The sequence below is a fragment of the Sporobolomyces salmoneus genome (assembly GCF_050403485.1).
Source record: "Sporobolomyces salmoneus JCM6883 DNA, S_salmoneus_JCM6883_v1_ctg12, whole genome shotgun sequence".
Lineage (NCBI taxonomy): Eukaryota > Fungi > Basidiomycota > Microbotryomycetes > Sporidiobolales > Sporidiobolaceae > Sporobolomyces > Sporobolomyces salmoneus.
In genome coordinates this window covers 337,322-362,328 of record NW_027481151.1, presented here as the reverse complement: position 1 = coordinate 362,328, position 25,007 = coordinate 337,322, and the positions used below count along the sequence as shown (strand labels likewise).

Here is a 25,007-nt window from a genome sequence, read left to right as displayed (position 1 = left end):
TACTGAACACTTGTCGAGGAGCTGAGGTGCTGCTGACTGTGAAAGAGAGGGAACAGAAGGGAAACAGAACAATCAGAGGATTCCACTCACCTCGCAGTTTGTTCGGATGTCGAGTCAGATCGAGTCAAACCTCGTGTGATTTGATCTATTTTCAGAGGTGGCCATCGGCAAACGTCCGCAGAGCATCGTCATATTGTCCTCGTCGCAATGCACAAACTCGAGATGGAAAGGAAGTAGGACGGTGTGACTGTGACACGGGAAGCGAAGTCAGGGAAAAATCGACTTGCATAGTACAACTTTGACGAATCAGTTCGCCGGCCTCGTCCCTACGGTACGGTTTCTTCCACACTGCATTTTGTAAGAGGAGGCAGGGACGCCTGAGGCTGAGTCTCTCACTCCCCTCGACTGGAAATGCTCAACAGTTGTCTATTCCGATGTCTCCGAAACTCCGGTCCACATATACCAACCAACGTGAGCCGAGGGGAGTCGGGAGTCGGAGTCGAAAAGACGAGGACCCGAGGTTTGCAACGGAGGAGCGGGTCTGGTGGGCTAGGCCCCTCGAAAGTCGTCCGTGAATGTCGTGTCGCCAGTGTCCGTCAGCACGAGTTAGTCGAGGGAGTGGAAAGCGAGAAAAGAGATGACCGCGAAACTCGAGCGCGATGAAGTCGCTCGCTCTCTCTCTCCACCTCCCAAACGACCCGAACCCGTGAAGATGTCTGATACGAAGAACGGAGCTGTAGCGCGCGTACCTGGAGCGACTGGTCCCCAACTGAGGTACGTTTCCCCTCTCCTCTCTGACACGACTTTCCGTCTCTCCCCATCTCGTCTACTAGGCCTACTGTGGCCACGATGTGCTGCTTACGTGTACTGACTCACTGATCCGATGCTTCACAGGAGGAGAGCAGCGGCATTGACGGACAAAAAGGATGATTCACCTAACTCACCTCGCGCAGCTGGTGCCGGTGGAAGCTCAGGTACGATGATGAGGCTATATACCCAGGATGACAACGTTGGACTCAAAGTGTAAGTCCACGAGCTTTCTCCGTCCGTCCGACCACATCCTCCAGTTCGACTCGACGTGTCGAGACTCGATGCTCCTTTCCTCGCTTGATGAGAGGCGAGAATGCTACGAGCTACTCTCTGGAATCCAGTATGTAGAACAAGAGCTGACGCGAACATTCTCCCTCGAATCCCTTGCAATCTCCCTCGTGGACCTTACTACTTCGTTTTCCCTTTCGTACCTTCGCCCGCTCACAGTGATCCAGTCATCGTCCTCTCCCTCGCCGTCGTTTTCGTCTTCTCCGTCGTCTCTCTCCACCTCACCTCAAAATTGATGCGATACCTAACGAAATAGATTCCCCTTCTCACTCGGTTCTCCGTCCTTCGTCGTTTCCTCTTCCCCTTTCCCGCTCGGCCACTGTCCCATTCTCCTCGTTTCACCTCTGGTCAACATCGTATCTTCTTTCGACTTCTCCCTCGCACCTTCGCAATCGGTTTCATCTTCAAGAACCAACTCTCGCAGTCGAAAGCCAAGAGGGACGGAAGCAAGCGTTGGGTTCTCACGAGGTGCTGTATTCTTTTGTCTTACATTCGTAACTGTGTACTGGTTCTTCTGTGTGTTTTCGAGGGAGAGGGGAAGAGGGAGAAAGGGAAAAAGTGTCGATGAACATGAGTTTTCGTTTCCTTTCTTCCGTTCTTCTGCATCGGGCAGATGTCGGCTCACCGTCGGAATCGGGACGTCTTCGAAGTTCGAATCAGTCGTTTCAGTTCGGTATCGTAGGTTTTGCCCACTGCGAAACCCCTTTCTTTCGTTGGCTCCGCGTTTAGCTATTTTTCGTCTCTACCTTGGCAATTTAGACCTGCCGAGGGAGTCGGACGACTTTTCTCTTTGAACGACCTGAGTGTGAGAGCGATCAGCGATGTTTGGAGTACCAGGCGGGATTGCAAGGTCAATCTCCCCAGTGCCGACGCTTCACCTTGCGAACGCTTTCCCTTCGACTTCGACCAATTTAGCCGACTCGCCCACTTTCGATCCTATGCTCCCGCCTGTGTCTGGAGGAGGAGGAACGATACTCGATCCATCAACTAGCAGTAGCTCTTCATTCGCTCCTATACCTCCTCCTCTTGACGATCCTCCGCAACGTTCGATTTCGGGTTCGTCTGCTCGAACTCGCGGACCTCCAAATCGAAGTCAAACTATGGACGACAAGTTCTACGAAGGGGGAGTCTCTCCATCCTCTCTCAGGGGCCGTTCGAGCGTATAGCGGATTGGTAAATGACAGGGTTTGAGGAACACGCTTCAACGAATTGACCTCCGACTTCCTTGCTCGCGCTCAATAGACCTGGAAGTCCTTCTGCTATTACTAGAGGTACTGCACCTCCCAGTCGGAATCAATGGGGTGCGATCGGTCAAGGTGAGTTGAGATTTCTCCTTCGTGCCGAGGTTCCCTTTCAAGACCTCCCTTCTCTCCAGGAGTTTCGACTGACACGAGTGCTTGATGTAGTTTTACCACCTCGTGCACCCGGATTGTACAATCAACAGAATCATTCCTCGCCTTCTCTCGCGTTGAACAACGGCACTTCAACTCCTCAATCCGCTTCTCCTGGACTCATCGGCAGCAACAACGGGAGCAACGACGGCGCTGGTTACTCTTCATTCTCTCCCTTCGACGCTCCTGACGTTCCTCCGGTACCTTCATTGGACGACATCAACCTCGGTCTCGAAAACATGAAATTCGAACAAAGGAGAACGAACAGCGGAACGCCTGCTTCGATCGTTGGAGAGAACAGTCGAAGGAGTCTAGAGAGACAGCAGCAACAACACCAACAGAAACGATGGGATAGTCCAGTCAGTATCGGGAGTTTACCGACGGTAGGAGGATCTGATGGAGCGATGGAAATTCGGGGGAGAGGGGGACAAACGACGACGAGCGTGTATTCTCTCGAAGGACAGCAACTACAGCAGAATTGGATGGCGGCAGATGGAGGAGGAGAGAGGAGGGATTCAGGTTCGAGTCACAGAACGTACGGAGGGAATTATGCGGGAGCCGATTCGCAAAGTGTCGACGGTTATAACGACGAGAGTCGTCGATCGAGTGTTGGAAGTTATCTGCCGTATGACGACGCTTACCGAGGAGGAGGAGGCGCCGAGTCGAGCTATCAACAACCTCAACAAAACGTTTACTCGAAACCTTCTATCCCTTCGATTCAACAACCTTACGCTTCTCAACCTTCATACGACTCTCCCTCGAACGTAGCTGGCTACTTTCCTTCGGTTCCCGAACATCCCTCGCAAAATATCCCTGCTCAATACGCTCGTTCGAGTTCTCCTCATCCTTCTTCGACTTATGCTCAATCGACTTATTCCGCTTACCCTTCCCAGCAACAACCCCAACAACCTCAACCCTCGTTCGCTCCTCATCCTTCTCACAACAACGCTTCGTGGGGCTACGAGGCGTACCAACAAGCGGCAGCTTCGAACCCTTATTACGCGGCAGCGACTGGTCAATTAGGACTCGACCCCGGAGGAGGAGGAGGAGGTCTCGCTGCTCCAAGTCAAGCTGGACCGTACGGTCAGATGAACCGAGGTATCTCGAGCGCTTCTTCCCTTGGAGTCAACTCGATTTCTGGAGGTTCACTCGCTCGAAGTCAATCTTCCCTTAACATTCCCGGAGGTGGTATGAGACGAAAGCCTACTTCCGGGTCGGCCGTCTCAGTCTCGAGTGTCGCTTCTTCAGGTCCTCCGATCACGAAAGCGAGCGTCGATGAATACCGACAACGAATCAAAGCCGATCCAGATCCGGAAGCTCAATTCAATTTCGCGAAATACCTCATCGAAGCGGCAAAGAAGATCAACTCGTCCTCTTCGGCCGACGAGAAAACTGCGAAGAAATATCGAGACGCTCTTCTTGCCGAACCGGTCAAACTCATCAAACGGTTAGCGACTCAAGGCGGAGGACTCGGGAAACCTGCTTACGCCGACGCTCAATTCTTCCTCGCGAATTGTCTCGGGAACGGATCGTTGGGACTTCAAGTCGATCACGAGAAAGCGTACAACCTCTACGTTCAAGCTTCGAAACAGAATCATTCGGCCGCGACTTATCGAACAGCTGTCTGTAACGAAGTAGGAGCTGGAACTCGAAGAGATCACGCTAGGGCCGTCTTGTTCTACCGGAAAGCGAGCGCGTTAGGGGACACGGCAGGAATGTATAAATTGGGAATGATCTTACTCAACGGTTTACTCGGACAACAACGGAATCCGAAAGAAGCACTCGCATGGCTTCGAAGAGCCGCTTCTCAAGCCGACGAAGATAACCCTCACGCCCTGCACGAGTTGGGACTACTGTACGAAAAACCTCCCCCGATTTCCGTCGCCGCCGCTTCGTTGGGTTCGAAAGCCGCCGCGGCTCAAGGTCATCCGACTCCCCCTCCCGGTCAACCTCTACCGACAATCGTACCGTTCGATCCCGGACAAGCGAGGGAATTCTTCACTCAAGCGGCTCAATACGGTTACCCTCCTTCTCAGTTCAAGTTGGGTTGTTGTTACGAGTACGGATCTTTGACGTGTCCCGTCGATCCTCGGAGGTCGATCGCGTGGTACACCCGAGCGGCGGAACGAGGAGACGCCGAAGCAGAGTTGGCGTTGAGTGGATGGTATTTGACGGGGAGTGAAGGAGTTCTGAAACAGAGCGATTCGGAGGCTTACTTGTGGGCGAGGAGGGCGGCGAACAAAGGGTTGGCGAAAGCGGAGTATGCAGTTGGATATTACTCGGAAGTAGGGATCGGAGTCAAACAGGATGGAGAAGAAGCGAAGAGATGGTACATGAGAGCAGCTGGTAAGTTCTTGTCTCTTTCCTCCCTCCTCTCCCCTCTCTCCTCTATCGTCTCTGCTTCCTCCTCGATTCGTCGCTGATTCTCGCCCTCTGATGACAGCCCAAGGGAACAAACGAGCGATGCAACGACTAACAGAGCTCAAGAAGTTAGGCGAACGGGGAGCGAAGGGCAAGAATCATCGACCGACTCGCAAGGAGGCAGAGACTGAGTGTGTTATAAGTTAGGGTCCGTTTCAGCACAGAGGAAGACGGAGGCAGACTGGAGGAGGGATTGTACAATTTTCGCTTTCGACACTTCGCAACATTTTCCGCTCCGCTTCCCTTGTCTGTTTCATTATCCACTGCGCCATACATCGTACGCTCTCTCCCTCGTCTCGTCGTCTTCCCTGGATATATCTCCCTCGCCTCCGTGCTTGTTTCGTTTGCAAATCTTTCTCGCTGTATCGTTCCTTCATTTATTCCACACTCCCGCTCGCTTAATCGTCTATACAAATCGCAACGCAGTCTTGTTTTCTCTACAGTGTCGACAGTTCATTCGCAAGAAGAGAGCGCGCGAACTCTAAATTGCGAAACCTTTGGGATCTTCGCGAGTTAACAGTCTTCAACATCGGACATCACTTTCGGTCTTTCACCTCACATCACAACCGTCCGGCTCCATCAGCAGCTCTTCCAGACAGCAACGCATCAAGTCGGTCTCACGGTCCTCCTCTCCCTACGCACCGCGTCACTCCAGGCTCTCGAATTCGAAACGTCTCTCAACACTCGCTCCTCTCCCACGTCTCCTCGTCCTCTCCGACTCGGCAGTAGCGGACTGCAACATATAAGATGAACTTCTTCAAATCGAGTTCTTCAAAGACCAAGAGTCCGCCTGAACTGGTCAGGATTACGAAAGAAGCGATCTCCAAGTTGGATAATCCAAACACGGGTCCCGAATCGAGGAAGAAGGTGAGCTTGACTTGCTGCCCTAGCTTTCCCCAGTCAGTCTAGGAGAACCGAAGACGAGTGGATGTAGGGACGTCGTGATCTCGCCCTCATCCGAAGGTGTCGGCGCGGGGGGAGGGAGCTCTTTCAACCTCCAGCAGACGGATTGCAGGCGACAGGAAGCTCACGAACTACGTCTTGCGATGACAGGCTAGCGAAGACATCTCAAAGTACCTCTTTCAGATGAAAATCCTCCTGTATGGCGATGGAGGTAAATACTATCTCTTCTCTCAGCTATTGTCTGCGCCGGTAGCGGCATTATACTGAGTTGAAGGCATCTTGACGCATAGAAACTGCACCTCAACCGGAAATCATCGCTCAACTGGCACAAGAAGTTTACGCAAATGATCTTTTACAACTCTTGGTTTTGCACATTTGGCGGTTCGAATTCGAGGTCAGTCGTCTTCTCTTTCCCTCACTGTACTCAGTCTGTGAAGTTGACCCAAAATCGTGGCGGGACAGGCTCGAAAAGACGTTTCGCAAATCTTCAACAACCTCTTGCGAAGACAGATCGGAACTCGTTGGCCGACAGTCGAGTATCTTAGCTCGGAAGAAGAGACGATCTTTGCTGCCATGAAAGGGTGAGCAGTACTATAGTTCTATCGTGTCTCGACTCGGGTTTGCTGACAAAAGCGGGTGATTAGCTACGAAAATGCGGATGTTGCGCTCAATACGGGAATGATTCTGAGAGCGATGTTGAGACATGAACCATTAGCCAGGGCTCTGTTATACAGTGATAAGTGGGTCCGGACTATTTCAGCGCACAGCACGGATTTCCGAGTACTGAGCTGTAATGTGTCTTGTTCCAACAGGTTCTATAATTTCATCGATTACATTGAACAAACGACATTTGGAATCGCATGTGACGCTCAAGCGAACTTCAAGGTTGGCTTCTGTCATCTCTACACTGTTGTCGACGCGACAGACTCTGACGATGTGTCGGATACAGGAGACCCTGACTCGACATAAACCGATGGTCGCGGAATATCTCGACGAGAACTATGATCGAGTGCGCTTCACTTCCTGTCTCGCGTATAACCCTCAACTGTACTGACTCGAACTCTATAGTTCTTCTCCCACTATTCACTCCTCGTTCAATCTTCAAACTATGTCACGAAACGACAATCCCTCAAACTCCTCGGCGAAATCTTACTAGATCGAACAAATTTCAAGGTCATGACGAGATATATCGCGAACGAAGAGAATTTGAAGGTCATGATGAATCTGTTGAAGGATCGAAGTAAGAATATTCAGTTTGAAGCGTTTCATGTTTTCAAGGTAAGCCCTTCCGCAACGGTATCTAGGGGGAGACTGGCACTGATAATATTTGCTGCTATGAAGGTGTTCGTCGCGAACCCGAAGAAGCCGCCACAGATCGAAGCGATTTTGAGAAGAAACAAGGACAAGCTGTTGATCTTCCTGAGGAACTTCCATACCGATCGAGACGACGAGCAGTTCAACGTATGTTGGCTCTCATATTCTCTCTCTCCGACCTGCTCCATGGACTGACGCTGTGACACTGCGAGATCAGGACGAGAAAGCTTTCTTGCTACAGCAGATCGAGGCACTCTAAGCGACGAACAGCTCTACGGCTCTATTCCGTTAGCGACCTTACTACCCGTTCTCTCGAGTTGGTGACCCCTATCTCGTTACCATGTTCGACTCTATACCCTGTTCCGTTCAGAAGGACACTTTTACTACTCGCGATCTTCGTTTTGCTTCCCACTCTTGCTTGCTTTCGCATTTCTCTCTCGAATTCCTTTTGCATCTCGTTCGCCATTTATCCTAATTCTCGTTGAACACCATACACGGTTTGAGCTCCCTACCTTTCGTTTCGTTCAGTCGTTTGTCGTTTTGCTTCTTTCCCGAATCATTCAAAACCACCCCTTTTTCGTTGATCTTTCGTGCTTGTTTACAGTTGAAATGTTTGCATTGATTCCTTTCGTTATTTGCACTGACCATAGACGTCGCGATGATGACAAACCGTGAGATCGTGAGATCGCTGCTTCTCTGCTCTTTTGGGAACAAGACCCGATCAGTCGGAGACTTCGACCTTTCAACGAGAACGACAAGTATCAGTGGCGATACAGACAGTATGCGATGGCTGCACTCCCTGATACGTCTCGCCAAAAGCAGACAGAGGGATTGAACGTGGATGAAGTTTTGGTTTGCTGAAATTACTGAAGAATGGTGAATGTTGCGAAAAAGTGCACTCCTTATAACCCTTAGTTGTCTCCTTTTACATGTCCTCCTGCCCATGAACGCTTTACTCGTTGAGCTTGGCGATGATTTCCGAATCTCTGAAAATGTGGAATTCCTATTTACCGAGCATCTTCGTCAGTTTCAAAGCAACTAGGGAGAGAACAGCGGCAAGGGCTTTACCTCCTCTCCAACCTTGATAGGCAGACCTCCGAACCCGGGCAAGACAACTCGATCTCCCTCCTTTACGCTCGGAGGAACGATCGTTCCATCCCGTCCAGGAGCACCGGGACCGACTGCGAGGACGGTACCTTCGGGAGGGGGTTGCGAGGAAGCTTGCGAAGGAAGGAAGAGACCCGAAGCGGTTTTCTACAGGAAGCAGGTGGAGACGGAAAGTTGAGTAAACGCGAAAGAGAAGAGGAAGAGTAAGAGGGGACGTACCTCGACGACCTTGGCACGTTGAACGAGAACTCGGTCAAGGAGAGGAGCAAGGGATTTGATAGACTTGATCGAGAGAGCAGACTAGATGGAGGAGAGATGGAGAGATCGGGGAGAAAGAGGGAGAAAGTTATGAGCGATCAGAGTATCCGGAACAAGGGAGCTCAAGCGCACTCACCATTCTGAGTATGGAATAGGATTAGTAGACGAAAAGAGCCGTAGAGCAACGAGGTTCGGAGTGTCGAGTTCCCGAGAGAATATTCCCGAACTTTTCTGCTTTCTTCTCCTCTTCCCCCCTCCCTCTACACTCGATCCAAGATGCTTCGCTCAACTACGACTTCTACTGTCCGCCGAGCTGTTCCCCAAGCCACTGCTTCCCTTACCGCCCGCCGATTCGCTCACAAGGTAAAGTTGCATTCTCTCCCTCATCTCCCCTTCATCGGCTTACCTTTACTCCGCTCTGTAGGAACTCGCATTCGGTAACCAAGGAAGGCAACAACTTCTCGCCGGTGTAGACATCCTCGCCAAGGCTGTATCGGTCACTCTTGGTCCCAAAGGACGAAATGTCATTATCGAACAACCTTTCGGGGGTCCTAAGGTGAGTGGTTCTCTACTTGAGCCAACCCGTGATGACTAGCTGAGGTAGACCTATGTCACAGATCACGAAAGATGGTGTTACGGTTGCGAAATCGATCGTGTTGAAGGACAAATTCGAAAACTTGGGAGCTCGGCAAGTCTACCTCATTGCTTTCTCTTCAGGGTGAAGCTAACGAGTCGAGAGTGCCATAGTCTCATCCAAGATGTTGCTTCCAAGGCTAACGAGGAAGCTGGAGACGGAACTACGACCGCCACCGTTCTCGCTCGTGCGATCTACTCGGAGGGAGTCAAGAACGTCGCTGCTGGATGCAACCCCATGGACCTCCGACGAGGATCCCAAGCTGCCGTCGACGCCGTCCTCAAATTCCTCGAACAAAACAAGCGCGCGATCACGACTTCGGAAGAAATCGCTCAAGTCGCTACCATCTCTGCCAACGGAGACGTTCACGTCGGTGGATTGATCGCTCAAGCTATGGAGAAGGTTGGCAAGGAAGGTGTCATCACGGTCAAGGAAGGAAAGACGATCGAGGACGAGATTGAAGTTACGGAAGGAATGCGATTCGACCGAGGTTACATCTCTCCTTACTTCGTTACCGACGTCAAGTCTCAACGCACCGACTTCGAGAAACCCCTCATCCTCCTCTCCGAGAAGAAGATCTCTCTCATTCAAGATATCCTCCCCGCTCTCGAAACCGCCGCTCAAGCTCGCCGACCTCTTTTAATCATCGCTGAAGACATCGACGGTGAGGCCCTCGCCGCTTGTATCCTCAACAAGCTCCGTGGTCAACTTCAAGTCGCCGCCGTCAAGGCTCCCGGGTTCGGAGACAACCGTAAATCGATCCTCGGAGATCTCGCGATCCTTACTGGTTCGACCGTCTTCACCGACGAACTCGACATCAAACTCGAGAAACTTACCCCCGACATGCTCGGTTCGACTGGATCCGTCACGATTACGAAGGAGGACACGATCTTGTTGAACGGAACTGGAGAAAAGTCGATGATTCAAGAACGATGTGAACAAATCCGATCGGCTATGCAAGATTCTGCTACTTCGGACTACGACCGAACGAAGCTTCAAGAACGTCTCGCGAAGCTCTCGGGAGGTGTCGCCGTCATCAAAGTTGGAGGATCTTCCGAAGTCGAGGTCGGAGAGAAGAAGGATCGTTATGATGATGCTCTCAACGCCACGAGGGCTGCCGTTGAAGAAGGTATCGTTCCCGGAGGAGGAACTGCTCTCCTCAAGGCTTCCCTCATTCTCGATGATGTCGCTCACGACAACCTCTTCGACCGCAAACTCGGTATTAACATCATCCGATCGGCTCTCACGAAGCCCGCTCGTACGATCGCCGAGAACGCTGGTGAAGAAGGTTCGGTCGTTGTCGGTACCCTCCTCGAGAAGCACGGAAAGGACTTCAACGTTGGATACGACGCCGCAAAGGGAGAATATACCGACATGATCAAGGCTGGTATCCTTGAGTAAGTCTATACTCTCTCCCCATATACACAATGAATAGATTATTGACTCGTCTTCGTTTCGTTTGTGCAGTCCCTTGAAGATTGTTCGTCAATCGCTCATCAACGCCGCCGGTGTCGCTTCCCTCCTCTTCACTACCGAGGCTTGTGTCGTCGATGCCCCTGAAGAGAAGAGTTCTTCGGGACCCTCAATGCCTGGAGGTATGGGAGGAGGAATGTTCTGAAACAAAAAATCAACTCTTCTTGCCTGAATACTTCCCTTACGACGAACCTGATCCGATGAAGAGGAGGGCATTCCCTGAACCTGCCAACACTGAGAATAGGGACGATGACACTGGTAGCTCATGGACAATCTATTCTTTCTTTCGAATTTCGTATATTCGTTTCCGAATGACGAGCAATGCCAGCATTTTCAGTAGTCTCCCATGAATGAGAGCGAGAAAGAAGGGTTTAACTATTTACGAAAGTGAGAGCTACAAGCGATTCGGCTATTCAATTCCTTAATTCTTCGACTCTTCTTGCGATTTCCTTCGAATAAATCTTCCCAGGTCTTCAACTTCTCGAAGAACGCTCCAAATCTTTCTTCTTCCTCTGCACTCCATTCATTCTTTAGTAACCACCTCATTCCTGCACCCCTTGCCGCCATGAAAGACCTCGCGGAGTTAACTAGCGCTTCGAGTTGTCCCCTAATTTCTGAGTCGTCTCCACGTAAACTTGAATTCAAGACCCAGGCGTCAATCCAGAAAGAAGGGGTTCCGTCGTAGTCTGACAGCGACATCGTACTCGGGTCTGTGTTGGTGAAACCAGCATAGTAGCCGTCGAGAAGGTGATTTCGTCGAGAGGGGGAGAGTCGGAGAGGTCCTTTGTTTTGGACGGGAGAGATGAAGGGAAGAGAGGGAAGATGTCCCGAAGTCTGTTCAGCAGATACAACCATCGTTGGTCAAGTCAATGACGAAAATTCGCAAACGGAGAAAGAGAGAAAGTCTCACGAGAATGAGACCATCGATCTCTACCTCCGAATCTTTGCGAGCTTCGGAAGCACGCACGATGTTTTGCGCTAGTAACAGTCCGTAAACTTCGTGAGCTGCAGAAAGGAGAAACGAGAATCAGTTTCCTAGTTGCGATCTCACTCGAAATTGGAATGTTGACTTACGTGTGACGGGAGTTCCTACCAGCTTGGTGGATTTCGAGACAAGCAAGCAGGCACGAGCAATATCTTCCGCACTCTGTATTCGTAGATTGTGTTAGTAAAGTATCCCGAAGAAAGAGATGAAAAAGGAGAGGAAAGTTTATCGCTTACATCTTTACCATTCATATCGATCGCAGGGATCTTGTCCTCGTTCAAGACCAAGGTGATCTTTAGATCCGCAGCATCTGGGTGACACGAGCTCGTCAGCCCCTCGAATAGTTAAAAGAGGATATATCGAAAAAAACTCACCTTCCATGAACCTTTTGCCGACCTTCTTGATGTTTTCAATCACTACTGGATCCACAGGAATGAACTCATAGTAGGAAGGTCTAGAAGTTGTAAGGCCGGTTTCGGGTTTGAGATAGCCTTGAAAATCTTCAGCGACGTTGTTCTTTCGCATTATTTCTTCAACTTCGTTTTGGACTTCGGCAGATGCACGCGCGATAGCGTTCCTGTATTCTTGACCAGTTGGGTACGCTAGAATGAAATCAACCGAAGACTGTTACCTCTCTTCGAGCAAACACTCGAAAGATGGAGAGACTTACCTTTCGTCGATTCAGGTACCACCGCGCCCAACATCGTGCAAACCTCTCGAACGTAATCATCACTCCCTACGATGACTTCTGCCGCTTGAAGTTTTCGCTCTGAGTGAGGACAGGCTATCGGCCAAATCCGGTAGGACTCGTCGATGATCTTGACGATTCTATTGATAATTTCGAACTGCGATTGATCTTCGGAGAGATATGGGAGATTTTGACCGCTAGCGATGATGGCGAGAGAAGAGTAGAAGATAGGTAGAGGGTACCTGAACCAAGAAGAAATGAAAATGAGAAAATTCCGTTCGAACGAAGAATTGGAGTACAGGAGGGTAGGGCTTACCTATGTTTTAACGAGTTGAGCAAAGGAGAAGTGACGACCATATTGTCAAGCGAATGCTGAACAGGACAACCAGAGATCAGTTCAGCATTGACCAGTTACGAGAATGAAAGAGCTTACGAAGCCGACGACAACTTTTCCTTTGTCGTCAACCTCAAGCCTGACTTGAGAAACGTGATCTATCGAGATTGGATTTCCTACAGAAGAAAAGAATGGATGAGATTCGCAGGACAGTGATGGGAAAAGGAAGAAGGTTGACTTACGAGAGCCTTTCGTAGCCTCGCGAGAAGCCTCATTTTGTATTTTCTTTTTACCGGTGACGAGAATTACTTCGGAAGTGTAACCGTCGATTACGACAACTTGTTCCGAGTTCGTTGGGTGAGGTTGAACGGCTCGATTGGTGAGACCTTCGAAAATGGGTTCGAACGAGGGATCGGCCGTCGGGAGAGGTGCTCGTTCCGAGTTCGACTTGGTTGCGTTCAAGAGTGCTTGACGTAGCCGCCAAGCCTGTAGCGAGCGAGCAAGTGAGCGTTTTAGTTCTGAAAAGAAGAGCTAGGAGAGCAGAAACTTACCGCTAAAGGTCGATGTGGTTGTTCGTTGACTCCCGGAGCCGATCCCCTCCTAGGTGCAGCTTGATCACACGGTAGAAGTGCATCCAATCTCCTTTTGAACTCATCAATCCCCATTCCATCTTCTGCTTCATTCGCCTCAGCTATAAGACTCGCCACCTCGATTTCTAGATCTCGTCCAGCTTTCTCAAACGTACTAGGATCGTTCTTTTGAGCGATCCAATCACTCAGGGAGAATGGAGCAGATACAGTTTCGCGGTTTTGGGGATTGTTCAAGCTCGATCCCGTGACTCCAACTCTGACGAGCCAACAATCGGCTCCGTCTTTCGATTTTCCACCTGATATTCTATCTGATGTTCGTAGCGTGTAGGAACCTGTGCGACGACAACGTCAGCGCATCCGAAGCGCAGGAGAAAAGAAAGGGAAACGCACTCGTTCTTCCTCCGTAGCAAAACTCGTGTAACTTTTCCTTCAAATCACTCATTCGTTTAGTACTGGAAGGGGCGGCCAACAGACGTCGACGATAACCTTCATCCAATTTGATCGCAGTATCTAAAATCAATAGATACGCTTGCTTCTGATGCAAATCTTGTAATTCTTCAATCGTATTCTTCCAGTCGATAGCGAGTGAAGGGTCGACACCTTCGAGAACGTCGTCGAGAGTGTTATTAGGAACTGCAACAACAGTACGCGTGACTCAGCGAAATGCGGTATCCTGGAGAAAGAAAAACGACTCACGATTAGGAATGAACATTGAAGAATGAATTTCCATTTTGACTTCACCAAAGTAAAGTACTCGTGCGTTCGTATCTTCGCGCGTAGCTAGTCGAGGTAGACGTAAAGGAGCATCATAACCTGAAATAAAGGTCGTGTCTACGAGGGTTTCTTCAATCTGAAGAAATGGAAGATTGAGAGAACGACGGAATATCATCAGCTGGATTTCTAGATACGCGGTTGAGAAAGACTCACAGCTGCCTTCACCGCTTCGATTCCATCGTTCTTTCCCAGCCTTTCGATCACTTGATAGACATCGATTCGACGTTTTTGCAAAGCCTCTCTTTTGATTTTTTGCGATCCTGAAGCACTGGTAGCTGCTCTGACCAATTCCGTAATGTCCTCCGTCAATACGAAAGAACCCCTTCCTTCTGGCGGTGTGATCGTCCAAGTAATCAAATGTTGTTTAATCAGCAAGCCGAGTCGCGAGTTACCTTTTTGGCGTTCGACCGATTCGACTGCAATGCTCCAGGGTACTGCTTCTCCTCCTCCTTCTTCGTCGTCTTCGGTTGCTGGTGTTCCGGAGATTCGACGAGAGCTTCTTCGTGATGATCGAGACGGGCGGGATGAGGAAGAACTTGAAGCTCGACGGCTTCGAGATGGTGAAGGCGCCTCCTCCTCCTCTTCTTCTTCATCTTCTTCTTCTTCATCTTCTTCTTCGGTGGCGGGAATTACTGAATCTCTGGCAGAATTTCGACGAGTAGAGCGACGAGAGCGAGTTCGAGTTGAAGATGAAGCCTGACGCTTTCGAGGGGGGGCTAACGCTGATTCTGCTGGATCGTCTGATTCCTGAGAAGTCCTGCTCCTTTTCGCCATCGTGTCGGCAGCAGAAGAGGATGAATGGATTCGAAGAGTTCAAAGACGAAAGGTTGAGATTAGGAAATGGAGTTGGAGTGAGGAAGAGGGAGCGAAATGGCGGTCTGGATGGGTTTGTGGTTGATAGATTCGTTGAACAGTGGTTTGAGGAGATGGGACGAGATCGAGAGGTGATGTAAGAGGAGAGAGGTCGGGAGAAGCCAACTTCGCATCGAACAAACTTTCCTCCCTCTTCCTTCGCCCGTATTCTATACGACTCCACCTTCACCACAGTCCTATCTCTAGGGCCCGTCCCTCCGGAGCGAGACTCCGTCGTCGATCATCTAATCGAGAGTCAGCTATTCCCCACCTGACCTCCCTCTCCTTCCTCCTCAACAGCTGGTTCATCTCGCTCACTCCAACTAGTTCAACAGAATATCAAGATCTATCACAGCCTACAAGAAACTGGATTCGAGGAGACACAAGTAGTGCAAGAACCCCCTCTTCCCGAGTACATCTCCTTCGTCAACTTCAGCAGTACCCATGCCAATCCAACTATTGGGATCTAATGATGGCTCATCCGAGAGGATGTAGGAGTCAGTTTCAGCTCCCCCGGACTTGATCCCTAGTCGGTGTAAAGGTTGAGTCTGCTCACCTTCCCCTCTCTCGTATTATCTCCTGAAAGCTAAAGGAAGGTTCATTCAGCTCCTTAGGATACCGAGAGTGCAGTTCCAACCACTGGAGATTCCGACGAAGCTGGTACCGCGTTGAGTGATTCGGAAGGCGAGACCGCGAAGTTTAATCCTCTCCATCTCTGATCTCGTCTCGGTATCATCGGGCTTCGGGAGAATTTCCGCTCTTTGCTACACACACCTCGTTCTCCCGATATACCAATACCTTCAAATCGACCATTAAAACCAGTCGTCGTCCCGTTCCTCCTCACGACTCTGTCGCTCTTCTCTCTCGTCGCAGTTCTCACCCTCTCACTTCCGACTCGCGTACTCTGCCGACTGCACAGGGTCTGAATCCGGCCTATCTCGATTCTTCTCGGTCGTATACCCCTTCCAGCTGCCCTCAAACCTCCCTCGAACTTCCCTCGAACCTTTCAATCTCAGTCTCATCATATACCTCTTGCGCGCACGATCAACAACTTTCGATAGATCAAAAATACCTAGCGTATGAGAGTATGCTGAGGCGGCATCGTAGGATAGGTCAACAACTCGAATGGAGGAGAGTGTCTCAGAAGATGCTATCGAATTGAAATACAAAGTTACGGATGAACTCGCTGCGATTGGGTTAGTACTGGCGAGAGAAAAAGGAATACCTTATGGATTCAGGAGTAGGTTCAAGAAAGAGAGTTGGAAGGAAGGGTTGTAGAGGTTCGCTTGAGTTCCTTCGTTCAACAATATTTGAGGCTGACTCACTTTGCGATGCAGAACCTCTCGCCTACAGACCGTTGAAGCAATTCGTACGAGATTGAAGTGAGGAAGGCGGAAGCGATAAGGAAGCGCTGTTTCCTCCGATCCTAGAAGCTCTCGCAAAGAAAGGCGCAACAACGGAAGGGAGAAAGGTGCTCGTTCCTGAATGCGGACTAGGTCGGCTAGCTTACGAGGTATCGACTCGAGGTACGCACGCCTTCTATCCTTCCTAGATTAGCCGTACCCTTCGAGCTCAATCATTTCGAGAAACGGGTTTCTCAACCGTTGCCAACGATTTCTCCCATCTCATGACTCTGGGCACCTCGCTCCTTGTTTTGAGAACCACTCCCGGATACGGCATTGTCTGGGTCCATACATTCATTCGTTCTCGCACAAAGCCCTTCAGAAAATCTTCTGCGATCGATTTCATTTCCGGACGTCGTTTCTCGAAAAGATGTCGAGCTCGAAGTGTAACGAGGAGAGTTTCCTCATTTTATCGAAGGGGATGATGGACACAATCGTCACGATGTTCTTTATTGTTACGGTATCGCACCCCGTTCTCCTGTTATCCGCTTCTCGCGAATCGCTGACTTCGCTCCTCGACGAAACAGGCCTCGAACCTACAGGACTACTTCGAAACGATGCCAAATTTGGTCAAGCCGAATGGGATATGGATTAACCAAGGAGCGCTACTGTATTGTCGGAATCCAGGAATGGAACGTGCGAAGGTTTCCCCTATTCCCCTACTCCTTCGGTTCAAGTGCTGACTACCAATTTGTGTATTTCTTGAGTACAGACTTGAGGACGTAATACGTCCTGCAGTTCTCGTCGGGTCTGAGATCGAGCAGAGAACAGAAGTTTGCTACACTGCGGACAAGAAAGGTGAGTTTCGCGGTCCCAGCTCGCTAAGTCAAGCCGTTTCCACTGACTGTATTGGGAATGGCCCTGTTCTCATCGAATCAGGAGTGTACACGTGAGTTCTGCTTCTCCTTCTGTAGCGAAAGACCTCGAATGTGATTCCCTCTTGTCACGCAGGTTGCCATATGCGAGTTCTGGATCGCTCGCAAGCCAGTATCCAAACATCGCCGTCGAGCTCGCCAGGAGGAGGTATGGGTGGAATGGGAGGAGGCATGTTCTAAACGAACAACGATCTCTGAAGTTTCCTTTTTCTCTCGCTGTCGTTTCTTATCTCTCGCTCTTTTGGTCTCTGTCGCAGTTAAAACAATACACTCCCCTCTCCCCATCTCCTATACAGATCTGTTCTCTCTCTACCAAAACTCCCCCTCAGCTAGTTGCTCGCATTTCTGCCGTTTCCCTCTTTTCGCATCATCTTCCTAAGGGTCTACTTTCTATTCGTTTCGAAGTGGAAATACTAAATATTCTGAAGTCTCATCTCGTGTCTGACAAGTAAGATCGAGAGATACCTGCACTTCAAGCGACTTGTAATGTGCAACTCGGCTTCTCGGCTTCTCCAATTCTTCTATCATTTCACTCTCCTCACCCGGCGCCCCTCTCGACTCATTCAGCCTCATTATCAAACTGCCTCGTTCACGCACTCGCAAGATGGTAAGCCTCCTCTCTTCCGAGTCGCTCACACGTCAACTTGCCGAGAACTCACACGATCACTCTCGCTGGGTAGGAGGAACTACTAGGGTGGGCAGTAGCTGCCGGCATCTGTTATACAGCATACTCTCTCGTATTTGGTCAGCTTCCCGTCTCTCTCTTCTCCTCGGAAATGACTCGAACTGACGCTCGGCTCTTTCGGATCCAGGTTCTCGCGCATCTAGCTCGTCCTCCGGCTCTCGAGGCTCACGAGTCGATCAAGCAAAGGTGGATCGAGTCAGGGACATGTTCCCGCATTTGAGTAATCGATCGATTCGATGGGAACTCGAGAGGAATGGAGCGAGCGTTGAAAGGGCCGTAGAGAGAGCTTTGAGGGAAGGAGGTCTACCGGAAGTGAGTACTATCCCTAATCAGAATCAAGAGAAGGGAGGGAGAGCTAATCTAGAGTGCGTTTCAACAGCCTCCTGCTTCGTATTTCCCTCCGGATCCCCAAGATTTCAGTTCTACCAGCGGGACTCAGACCCCCCCGACACAACAGCAACAACAACAAAGAAATGGCGTAAACGGAGCGGGAACGAGCAGCGCATCAGCAACGAAATTACCTCCTCCGAGTCTAATCAAGCGATTAGGACTCAACAACAAGCTCGGAAATGACACGAACGCCGATGTGAAAGGGAAAGGGAAAGAAGTAGAGCGAGGGGGAAGTGGGGAAGGGTGGGCAAACAGTCGGGAAGAGAGGGAAGAAAGGTTGAGGAGAAGAAAAGAGAATTTGGTACTCGAAGCGAGAAGGTACGCTTCTTGTCTCCTTCAGTCTCGCGAACAGGATGAGTCTGACGCAGGTGTAATCGTTTGCAGAAAGCTGTTGGAGAAAGAACAGAAGAAGAAGCAAGAAGCTGAATCACTCGCACAGACGGCCGCGTCGGAGGATTGATTCGTCTTCTTGAACAGCATCAACATCTTTCCTACTACATCGAATCATTCATCGCAAGTTGCAATTCTACACGGCATCGAGGCATACAGCTTTCGAGTGAGTTTGGCGCAGAGGCCGATGCTTCGCTTCGAGAGAAAGAAATCTTCGGTTGAGAGCCTGGGACGGGCGGCAGCAAACACTCAGGAGATGACGTCCGGAAAGCCAAACCAGATGGACTGGCTAGTGGGACAGGTGAGGAGACTCGGTAATGGAGTCGGGAATGGAAATCGAAATCAACTCTTCTTGACCGCGAGGACCGTCGTGTCTTCCGCCGTCCCTCCAGTGTGCGCACCTGATCTATCTCGACAATCTCGAATTTGCGAACAATGACGAGAACTCTCGACCAGAGACTGCGCGGGCAAGCAGCATCGTTCCAAATATTTCGCACAGACTTCACCTCATGCATCATCCCTTTTTTCGAAGCCTGACTGCTTCTGCGAACCTCCAGGACTCCCTGTGTCACCCCTCGAGTGATGCTTGTGAAAGGACCTTACGAAAAACAGTCGACGTCCAGTCGAACTCTTGCGAAACCTGTTCTCTTCCTCCACTTCATCCCGACTCAACTCGATCATGGTGCGTTCGCTCTCGCTCAGATAGCTAACCGCTTATTCTAACTGGATCGTGAACGTACAGTCTACCGCTTCCCGTCGTCGTCTCGGTAAATCACTTCATCATTCAATCTCTCCTCGCCCCCCTCTCTCTCCGCCCCTCTCACCGCCTGCCCTGAACGGGACCAGTGTAGACTGACTTGGGCATTTTCATGATGAGTAGTACGAGATTTCAAACGATTACAATCTGATCCGCCTGGAGGGATTTCGGGAGCTCCTTGCGCTGACAACATCATGGTTTGGAACGCTGTAATCTTTGGGCCAGGTAAGTCTCAGTCTCTTCTCTATCTTCCCTGAGTCGCCAGGGGCCGGGAGACCCTGGCGGGATTCGTCAGCTCCACTCTGTCTCTTCCGAGGTCCTTTTCCTTCCTCCTGCTGACGCTCCTGATCCATGCTACATACAGCCGATACTCCTTTCGAAGACGGTACCTTCCGACTCGTCCTGAACTTCGACGAATCCTACCCAAACAAGCCACCAACGGTCAAATTCCTGTCTAAAATGTTTCACCCGAACGTCTACGCGAATGGGGAACTGTGTTTGGATATCTTGCAGAATCGTTGGAGTCCGACTTATGACGTCGCGGCGATTTTGACGAGTATTCAGAGTTTGTTGCATGATCCGAATCCGAATTCGTGAGCTTCCCTCTCTTTCTAGCCCTTTGATGATACGAGTTTCGGCCCAAAAAACTGACTATTATCTTACATCTTCTTTCCCTCTCTGTACCTCTTGCGACTCAACGTTCTGTTCGATCAACTTGCTACTCAATCCGCCGTCGATGAACCTCAATATCGACAACCAAACAGACCAGCAAACGCCGAAGCAGCTCAACTATATCGGGACAACAACAAGGAGTACGTGAAACGTGTAAGAGCAACGGTAGAGATGAGTTGGGTAGACGATTCCATCGCGGAATGAGCTCGACGAATATCCCTTGAGTGCGCTCTTCGTTCATCACTCCGGTCTCGCCCTTGTATCCCTAGCCTTCCTTTATCACACCCTCTCATTTCTGTCCTCTTCTCCTTCCTCGTCCGTCGTCATTCGCTTTCCCGTGGTCTCTTCGTTGTAATTTTGCGCAAATCCAAAGTTTCGTTTTCTGTTCCAAGCCTCAGACCTTCATCCTCTTCTCCCTTATTCCATTTCTCGACTCGAAGAGTTGTCTGTCCTTCAACTAGCTTATGAAGCTCCTCCACTCAGGACCTTGAGCGAGTTCTGACAGACTCACACGACTTGCGAATCTCGCATAGATTTTTTCTTCGCTATTCGCGCTGTTGAGCTATTCTCGCGTTCAACACGTGTTCCTTTGCTGACGCTCACGAGAGAACAATGGACTTGCGATAGGAAAGAGGAGGCTCGTTCACCGAATCGTTTGAACATTTCAACTTTCCCTTTCATTCACTCGCTCAACTTTCACACGACCAAAGCATGGATTCTACAACATTACGACAAAGAACAAGCACACTGAAGGCAAATGGCGCAGGGAAGGTAGCCGGGACATCATCTGGAATGGAGAGATCGAGTTCGGCTGATCGAGTCGATAAAGGTAGATGGAGATCTGGGTGAGCTTACACGGTCTCTACCGATTAACTGTGTACCCGTACTGAACGCGTCTTTCCTCTCTTTGTCGCGAGATGATAACAGTCTTGAGGTATGTTTGATTATCTCTCCTCGCTCTCGCTCTCCTGTCCTAGTCTGACTGACCGATGATGCACACATCTAGATCCCTCGCAAGATGCTACATTCCTCTATCTCAATCCTCGTGACAGCTCTATGGTTGTCGCACCCGCCAGTTCCAAAACTTTTGGCAATCTTTGGTGGATTGACCGTCATCATTGCGACGGCGGATTTGTTGAGGTTCAATAGTCAGGCATTTGAGAGAATTTATGAGAACGCGTTGGGCTTCTTTATGGTCAGTCTTTCTCACGTTCAGAGAGATGGTTCTTGCTGTTCGCAAAGACTGACGACTCTCATGCGTTGGGCAGAGAGAATCTGAGCGACGTGGGTCCTTGACGAACTCAATGAAGATGATTAGAGAGGTGTGCTAACTTTCGTCGTGACCCTGAACAGACCAAGTGAACGGGACGATTTACTATCTCGTCGGAGTTTTGATCTGTTTAACCTTCTACCCTCGAGGTACGCTTCCTATTCCGCCCCTCGCAGTGTGCTAGATGATGAGAGCTGATACGTTGCTCGCTTGTGTAGACATCGCCGTCTTGTCGATCATCATGCTCTCGATTTGCGACACTTCCGCGTCGATTTTCGGAAGATTGTTCGGGAAATACACCCCTAAACTTCCCTTCTCCGGGTACGTATCCTCTCACCGTCTCTCTGCTAGTCCCTCTGAATCTGACCTTTGTAACTTTCTCCACATGTAGAACTCTTTTCGGACGCTCGAAATCTCTCGCCGGAACTCTCGCCGCGATCCTCACCGGTACTCTCGCCTCCTACGTTTTCTGGACTCGTTACAGTTCCCTCGGGGACGAACACGACTTGTCCTGGCTCCCCGGTCGAGCTTTGTCGTCTTGGAAAGGAGTCGAGAATTTACCTCCTTTGAGGGAATGGGGATTGGGAAGATTACCGAGTCCGAACAGTACGCTCGATATCGCGAAGTTGAGCTTGTTGAATGGGTGCATGGCGGGATTGGCAGAGGTAAGGGAATGATCTCGATAATCCAAAGACCTTGGGATTTATTGACGATTACGTGCATCTTTCCAATTACAGGGTATCGATTTCTTCGGTTTGGACGATAATCTATCCCTACCGGTGTTGTTTGGGCTCTTCTGCTGGGGCAGCATGTGGAGTAAGTTGCCTCCTTTCTCCTACTACGAACAGGACTGACTTTTTCGTCTTTGCTACAGTTCTCGGCTAAACATCCATACAGATCACCGCTCTTTTGCCTCGACATTGTATGGACGTCAAATGAGCTTTACCACCTCGCACCCTCAAAATTCAAACTCTCTGCTTCGTTCCCTCTCATCGCATACCCCTTTCCCCTTCTTACTTCCGCTCGCTACCACGACTAAACCTCAAAAGCCTCCACCCGCCTAATCTTTGTCCTCTTCAATCCCTAGTAGTTTTATCCTAAGATACCCCGACCTCTTCTCTCTGTTGCATGCTTCGAACTTCTTACTACCCTAGCATCCTTTCATCGCTCGATCGAGTCTCTCTCTCTTCCGCTCCCTCCCTCGCTTCTTATTTCATTCATCCATTCATTCACTCTCCGCTTATCGAGCCAGAAGAAGAACTTGTCATCGACTTTGCAATGTTGTTATCCCGAACATCGAGACTTCTGGAAACGCTGCACACAGACAAGGATCGCTCGAGATATCAAGCGGTCTTGACTTTCCCTCAACCCATATCAGAGGGGCAACTAGGTCTCGCGATGACAACTGATTTTCGAATATGTTTTGACAGATCACATCTCTATTTGCCTCGGCGATGTACAACAGATTTCCCAAACTCTTGGTATTCATCCTTTCCGATCCACAACTATAGGAACAAAGCGATGTCAGACCTGAGGCATCGTCGAGAAAGAGAAAGCATCTTACTTGATGGAAAGTTCCGAGAGAAGCAAGAATCGAACCTCCTAGCCAAGAACTATGCGTTCTCTCACTCGAGTTTGCAGGTGCGTCTATCAAGTCAAGGATTCGAGTCAGTCCAAGTATCTCAAAGACAAGCAGATGGAGAGAGGCTTACGGATCTTCACTTTGACGCCAGGCGCGATCGACGAGATCTCATTCTGCAACCTTTCGACGAAACCGGGTAGAAGAGTCGTACCGCCAGTGACGACGATATTTCCTAGTAGCGTCGCTTGCAAGTCGGGATCGATTTGTTGGAGAGAGTTTGCGATTAGTCGTTGAAGAGGGAGGAAGGCGGAAGGAGGGTGAGAAGCAATAGTAGAGAGGGAAGGAGGTGCTGGTCGAGTTGTGAACTACAGCGAAGACTCCTCGTCAGTCATCGGTGCAGGGCGAGGAAGAGGCAGAGATGACTTACTTGTTGCGGTAAGAAACGAGAAGGGTTGAAGAGGATTTCGGGAGCAGTAAGACGTAGAGTAGAGAAAGACGAGTTGTATCCGTCGGGGAACTCGAAAGGTCGAGTAGGTTTTTGTTGAGCAGCTCTGTCGTCGGACAAACGAGTTTGAGCTAAGTCGAGTCGAGAAGTAAAACGGAAACTCACGAATCGTCCCATGTAGGAGTGAGGACCTCGCACACTGTTTCCTTCATTTCGTGCATGACTTTCAACTCCTGTGATCGGTGGTAAGAGGGAGTTGTTGCCGCGTTCGGATCTGAAGGGTTTGGTCTTCGCTCTTCCCTGTAATGCGAATTCGAGAACGCGTCAATTACCCTCAAACTGAATCGACGGCAGGGAACAATAAAAGCTTACCGTAGAGAAGCGTTCGAAGGTGTATCAGGCGCAACAGCCTCTTTGGTTTTGACGAGGTATCGAGGAGTGACGGGAATATTTTGAGATTGTAGTTGCTGAAGGAGAACTTCCGAGATGAGGCTACCAGCAACGGCTTGCTTTTGGATAGCTGTAGAGAGTGGCGGATGTCAATGACAGCTGCTCAAGCTGAAAGCCGTATGAGCTTACCTTTCCGTAAAACGAAACCATCGTAGATCGGAACTACTGAAGTAAGGTCCTCTCCTACATCGATGATGAGTGCGGATCCCTTTCCAGAAGCGAATCTGTAGCTCACCACTCGTCAGTCGCGACTAAGGGAGAGACGGCAGGCGGTAGAACTCACGCAGACATGACGGATTTATCGACGGAATAATAAGCAGGAGTCTGCCATTTCTCAAACGCGATCTCGCACATCTTTTCCCTGTTCTCCTTCGTGTTCCAGCTCGCCTCGGTGACCAACAAAGGGTACTCTTCGAGAGATTTCAACCTCATGCGATCCGAGAATGCGTGATTAATCGCTCGTTCGGCCGCATTCCAATCCGTCACGATCCCATCGGATACGAAAGATTGAATGGTTCCGTGCGGTCGGTACAGCTGTGAGGCTACGCCGTGAACGTGTGTAGGAGGCTGAGAAGGGTCGGACGAAGGAACGGTCGAGTAGGCAGTAGGGAACAGCGTCTTAGGAGCATCTTCTCCCGCGTATCTGATCAACGACACTTGTAGTGAGTCAGCTGAGGCGTCCCGCGAACTGACGCAAGAGGGAGAGGAGTTGAGAGATGTTGATGAGATGAAGACTTACCCTGCTCGAACCGTTCCACTCCCGATATCTAGCACGACGGCTCCTACTTCATCTCCTCCGTATTGTACTGGTGGACTCATTTGTCGAGCGGTTTGAGTGAGTTGTGAGGAAGTGAAACCTGCTCGATCACTCTCTCGCGAGTTTGGCACCTTTCTGCTCCGAACCATTCACTTCGTCTCGCCTTCAACACTATACGCGTCGGTTGCTTAGCTCGCTGGCGGAGACGGGCTCTCAGGAGTGCGCGCAAAGTCAGCTCAGTCGCTCCACAGGCTCTCCTATCCAGAATTTGGACCCTTTGCTCCATGCTCAGCGTGTTATTCTCGGAGGGGAACATGGGGGCTAGCATAGTCTGGTAATATACTTCGCCTTGTGCGTCCGCGGCTGTTGACAGGCAGGCTCGTAGACCAGGATTGTCCGCCAAAGCTTCGCGCGAAGTTTCTCTTTCGCTGTCCGCTGCGACTTGCTTCGCTGAACACGAGCGAGCGACCTCTCGGATGTAGTCGAGAGCTGATGTACCTACAAGTCGC

At 50.2% G+C, this 25,007-nt stretch overlaps 10 protein-coding genes across 10 annotated transcripts; 7 read left to right on the top strand and 3 right to left on the bottom strand.

The window, feature by feature from the left end:
- Positions 1-712: 712 nt before the first annotated feature.
- Positions 713-1,354, top strand: JCM6883_004775 (SEC61-beta family protein; the record flags this gene model as incomplete). Its single annotated transcript, XM_076630860.1, has 3 exons — positions 713-774; positions 895-1,023; positions 1,258-1,354. 3 exons carry the CDS (start codon positions 713-715, stop codon positions 1,352-1,354), a joined length of 288 nt encoding a protein of 95 aa, XP_076489284.1.
- Positions 1,355-1,919: 565 nt separating this feature from the next.
- JCM6883_004774 (uncharacterized protein) lies at positions 1,920-5,057 on the top strand (the record flags this gene model as incomplete). Its single annotated transcript, XM_076630859.1, has 4 exons — positions 1,920-2,250; positions 2,370-2,414; positions 2,505-4,835; positions 4,933-5,057. The coding sequence occupies 4 exons, from the start codon at positions 1,920-1,922 to the stop codon at positions 5,055-5,057; spliced, it is 2,832 nt and encodes a 943-aa protein (XP_076489283.1).
- A 600-nt stretch (positions 5,058-5,657) lies between these two features.
- JCM6883_004773 (Mo25 family protein) lies at positions 5,658-7,386 on the top strand (the record flags this gene model as incomplete). The annotated part of the gene is made up of 10 exons (XM_076630858.1): positions 5,658-5,777; positions 5,964-6,024; positions 6,104-6,207; positions 6,276-6,394; positions 6,458-6,553; positions 6,626-6,698; positions 6,763-6,822; positions 6,882-7,091; positions 7,155-7,274; positions 7,345-7,386. The coding sequence occupies 10 exons, from the start codon at positions 5,658-5,660 to the stop codon at positions 7,384-7,386; spliced, it is 1,005 nt and encodes a 334-aa protein (XP_076489282.1).
- A 693-nt stretch (positions 7,387-8,079) lies between these two features.
- HSP10 (Hsp10p) lies at positions 8,080-8,631 on the bottom strand (the record flags this gene model as incomplete). Its single annotated transcript, XM_076630857.1, has 4 exons — positions 8,080-8,130; positions 8,196-8,381; positions 8,454-8,534; positions 8,629-8,631. The coding sequence occupies 4 exons, from the start codon at positions 8,629-8,631 to the stop codon at positions 8,080-8,082; spliced, it is 321 nt and encodes a 106-aa protein (XP_076489281.1).
- Positions 8,632-8,768: 137 nt separating this feature from the next.
- On the top strand, positions 8,769-10,744 carry HSP60 (chaperone ATPase HSP60; the record flags this gene model as incomplete). Its single annotated transcript, XM_076630856.1, has 5 exons — positions 8,769-8,855; positions 8,917-9,048; positions 9,110-9,180; positions 9,240-10,523; positions 10,594-10,744. The coding sequence occupies 5 exons, from the start codon at positions 8,769-8,771 to the stop codon at positions 10,742-10,744; spliced, it is 1,725 nt and encodes a 574-aa protein (XP_076489280.1).
- Positions 10,745-10,974: 230 nt separating this feature from the next.
- Positions 10,975-14,744, bottom strand: JCM6883_004770 (uncharacterized protein; the record flags this gene model as incomplete). Its single annotated transcript, XM_076630855.1, has 14 exons — positions 10,975-11,433; positions 11,510-11,604; positions 11,674-11,746; positions 11,821-11,894; positions 11,959-12,186; positions 12,255-12,514; positions 12,589-12,644; positions 12,706-12,782; positions 12,849-13,092; positions 13,158-13,297; positions 13,352-13,528; positions 13,587-13,829; positions 13,893-14,046; positions 14,124-14,744. The coding sequence occupies 14 exons, from the start codon at positions 14,742-14,744 to the stop codon at positions 10,975-10,977; spliced, it is 2,901 nt and encodes a 966-aa protein (XP_076489279.1).
- Positions 14,745-17,704: 2,960 nt separating this feature from the next.
- JCM6883_004769 (CUE domain-containing protein) lies at positions 17,705-18,635 on the top strand (the record flags this gene model as incomplete). The annotated part of the gene is made up of 5 exons (XM_076630854.1): positions 17,705-17,707; positions 17,781-17,844; positions 17,913-18,097; positions 18,165-18,493; positions 18,560-18,635. The coding sequence occupies 5 exons, from the start codon at positions 17,705-17,707 to the stop codon at positions 18,633-18,635; spliced, it is 657 nt and encodes a 218-aa protein (XP_076489278.1).
- A 609-nt stretch (positions 18,636-19,244) lies between these two features.
- RAD6 (E2 ubiquitin-conjugating protein RAD6) lies at positions 19,245-20,198 on the top strand (the record flags this gene model as incomplete). The annotated part of the gene is made up of 5 exons (XM_076630853.1): positions 19,245-19,247; positions 19,308-19,332; positions 19,446-19,547; positions 19,687-19,915; positions 20,087-20,198. The coding sequence occupies 5 exons, from the start codon at positions 19,245-19,247 to the stop codon at positions 20,196-20,198; spliced, it is 471 nt and encodes a 156-aa protein (XP_076489277.1).
- A 507-nt stretch (positions 20,199-20,705) lies between these two features.
- Positions 20,706-22,149, top strand: DGK1 (diacylglycerol kinase; the record flags this gene model as incomplete). The annotated part of the gene is made up of 9 exons (XM_076630852.1): positions 20,706-20,839; positions 20,922-20,928; positions 21,001-21,189; positions 21,263-21,278; positions 21,348-21,413; positions 21,483-21,585; positions 21,656-21,929; positions 22,002-22,080; positions 22,139-22,149. 9 exons carry the CDS (start codon positions 20,706-20,708, stop codon positions 22,147-22,149), a joined length of 879 nt encoding a protein of 292 aa, XP_076489276.1.
- Positions 22,150-22,703: 554 nt separating this feature from the next.
- On the bottom strand, positions 22,704-24,560 carry JCM6883_004766 (actin family protein; the record flags this gene model as incomplete). The annotated part of the gene is made up of 9 exons (XM_076630851.1): positions 22,704-22,769; positions 22,829-22,911; positions 22,977-23,211; positions 23,274-23,397; positions 23,457-23,591; positions 23,664-23,811; positions 23,871-23,965; positions 24,025-24,384; positions 24,481-24,560. 9 exons carry the CDS (start codon positions 24,558-24,560, stop codon positions 22,704-22,706), a joined length of 1,326 nt encoding a protein of 441 aa, XP_076489275.1.
- Positions 24,561-25,007: the final 447 nt, after the last annotated feature.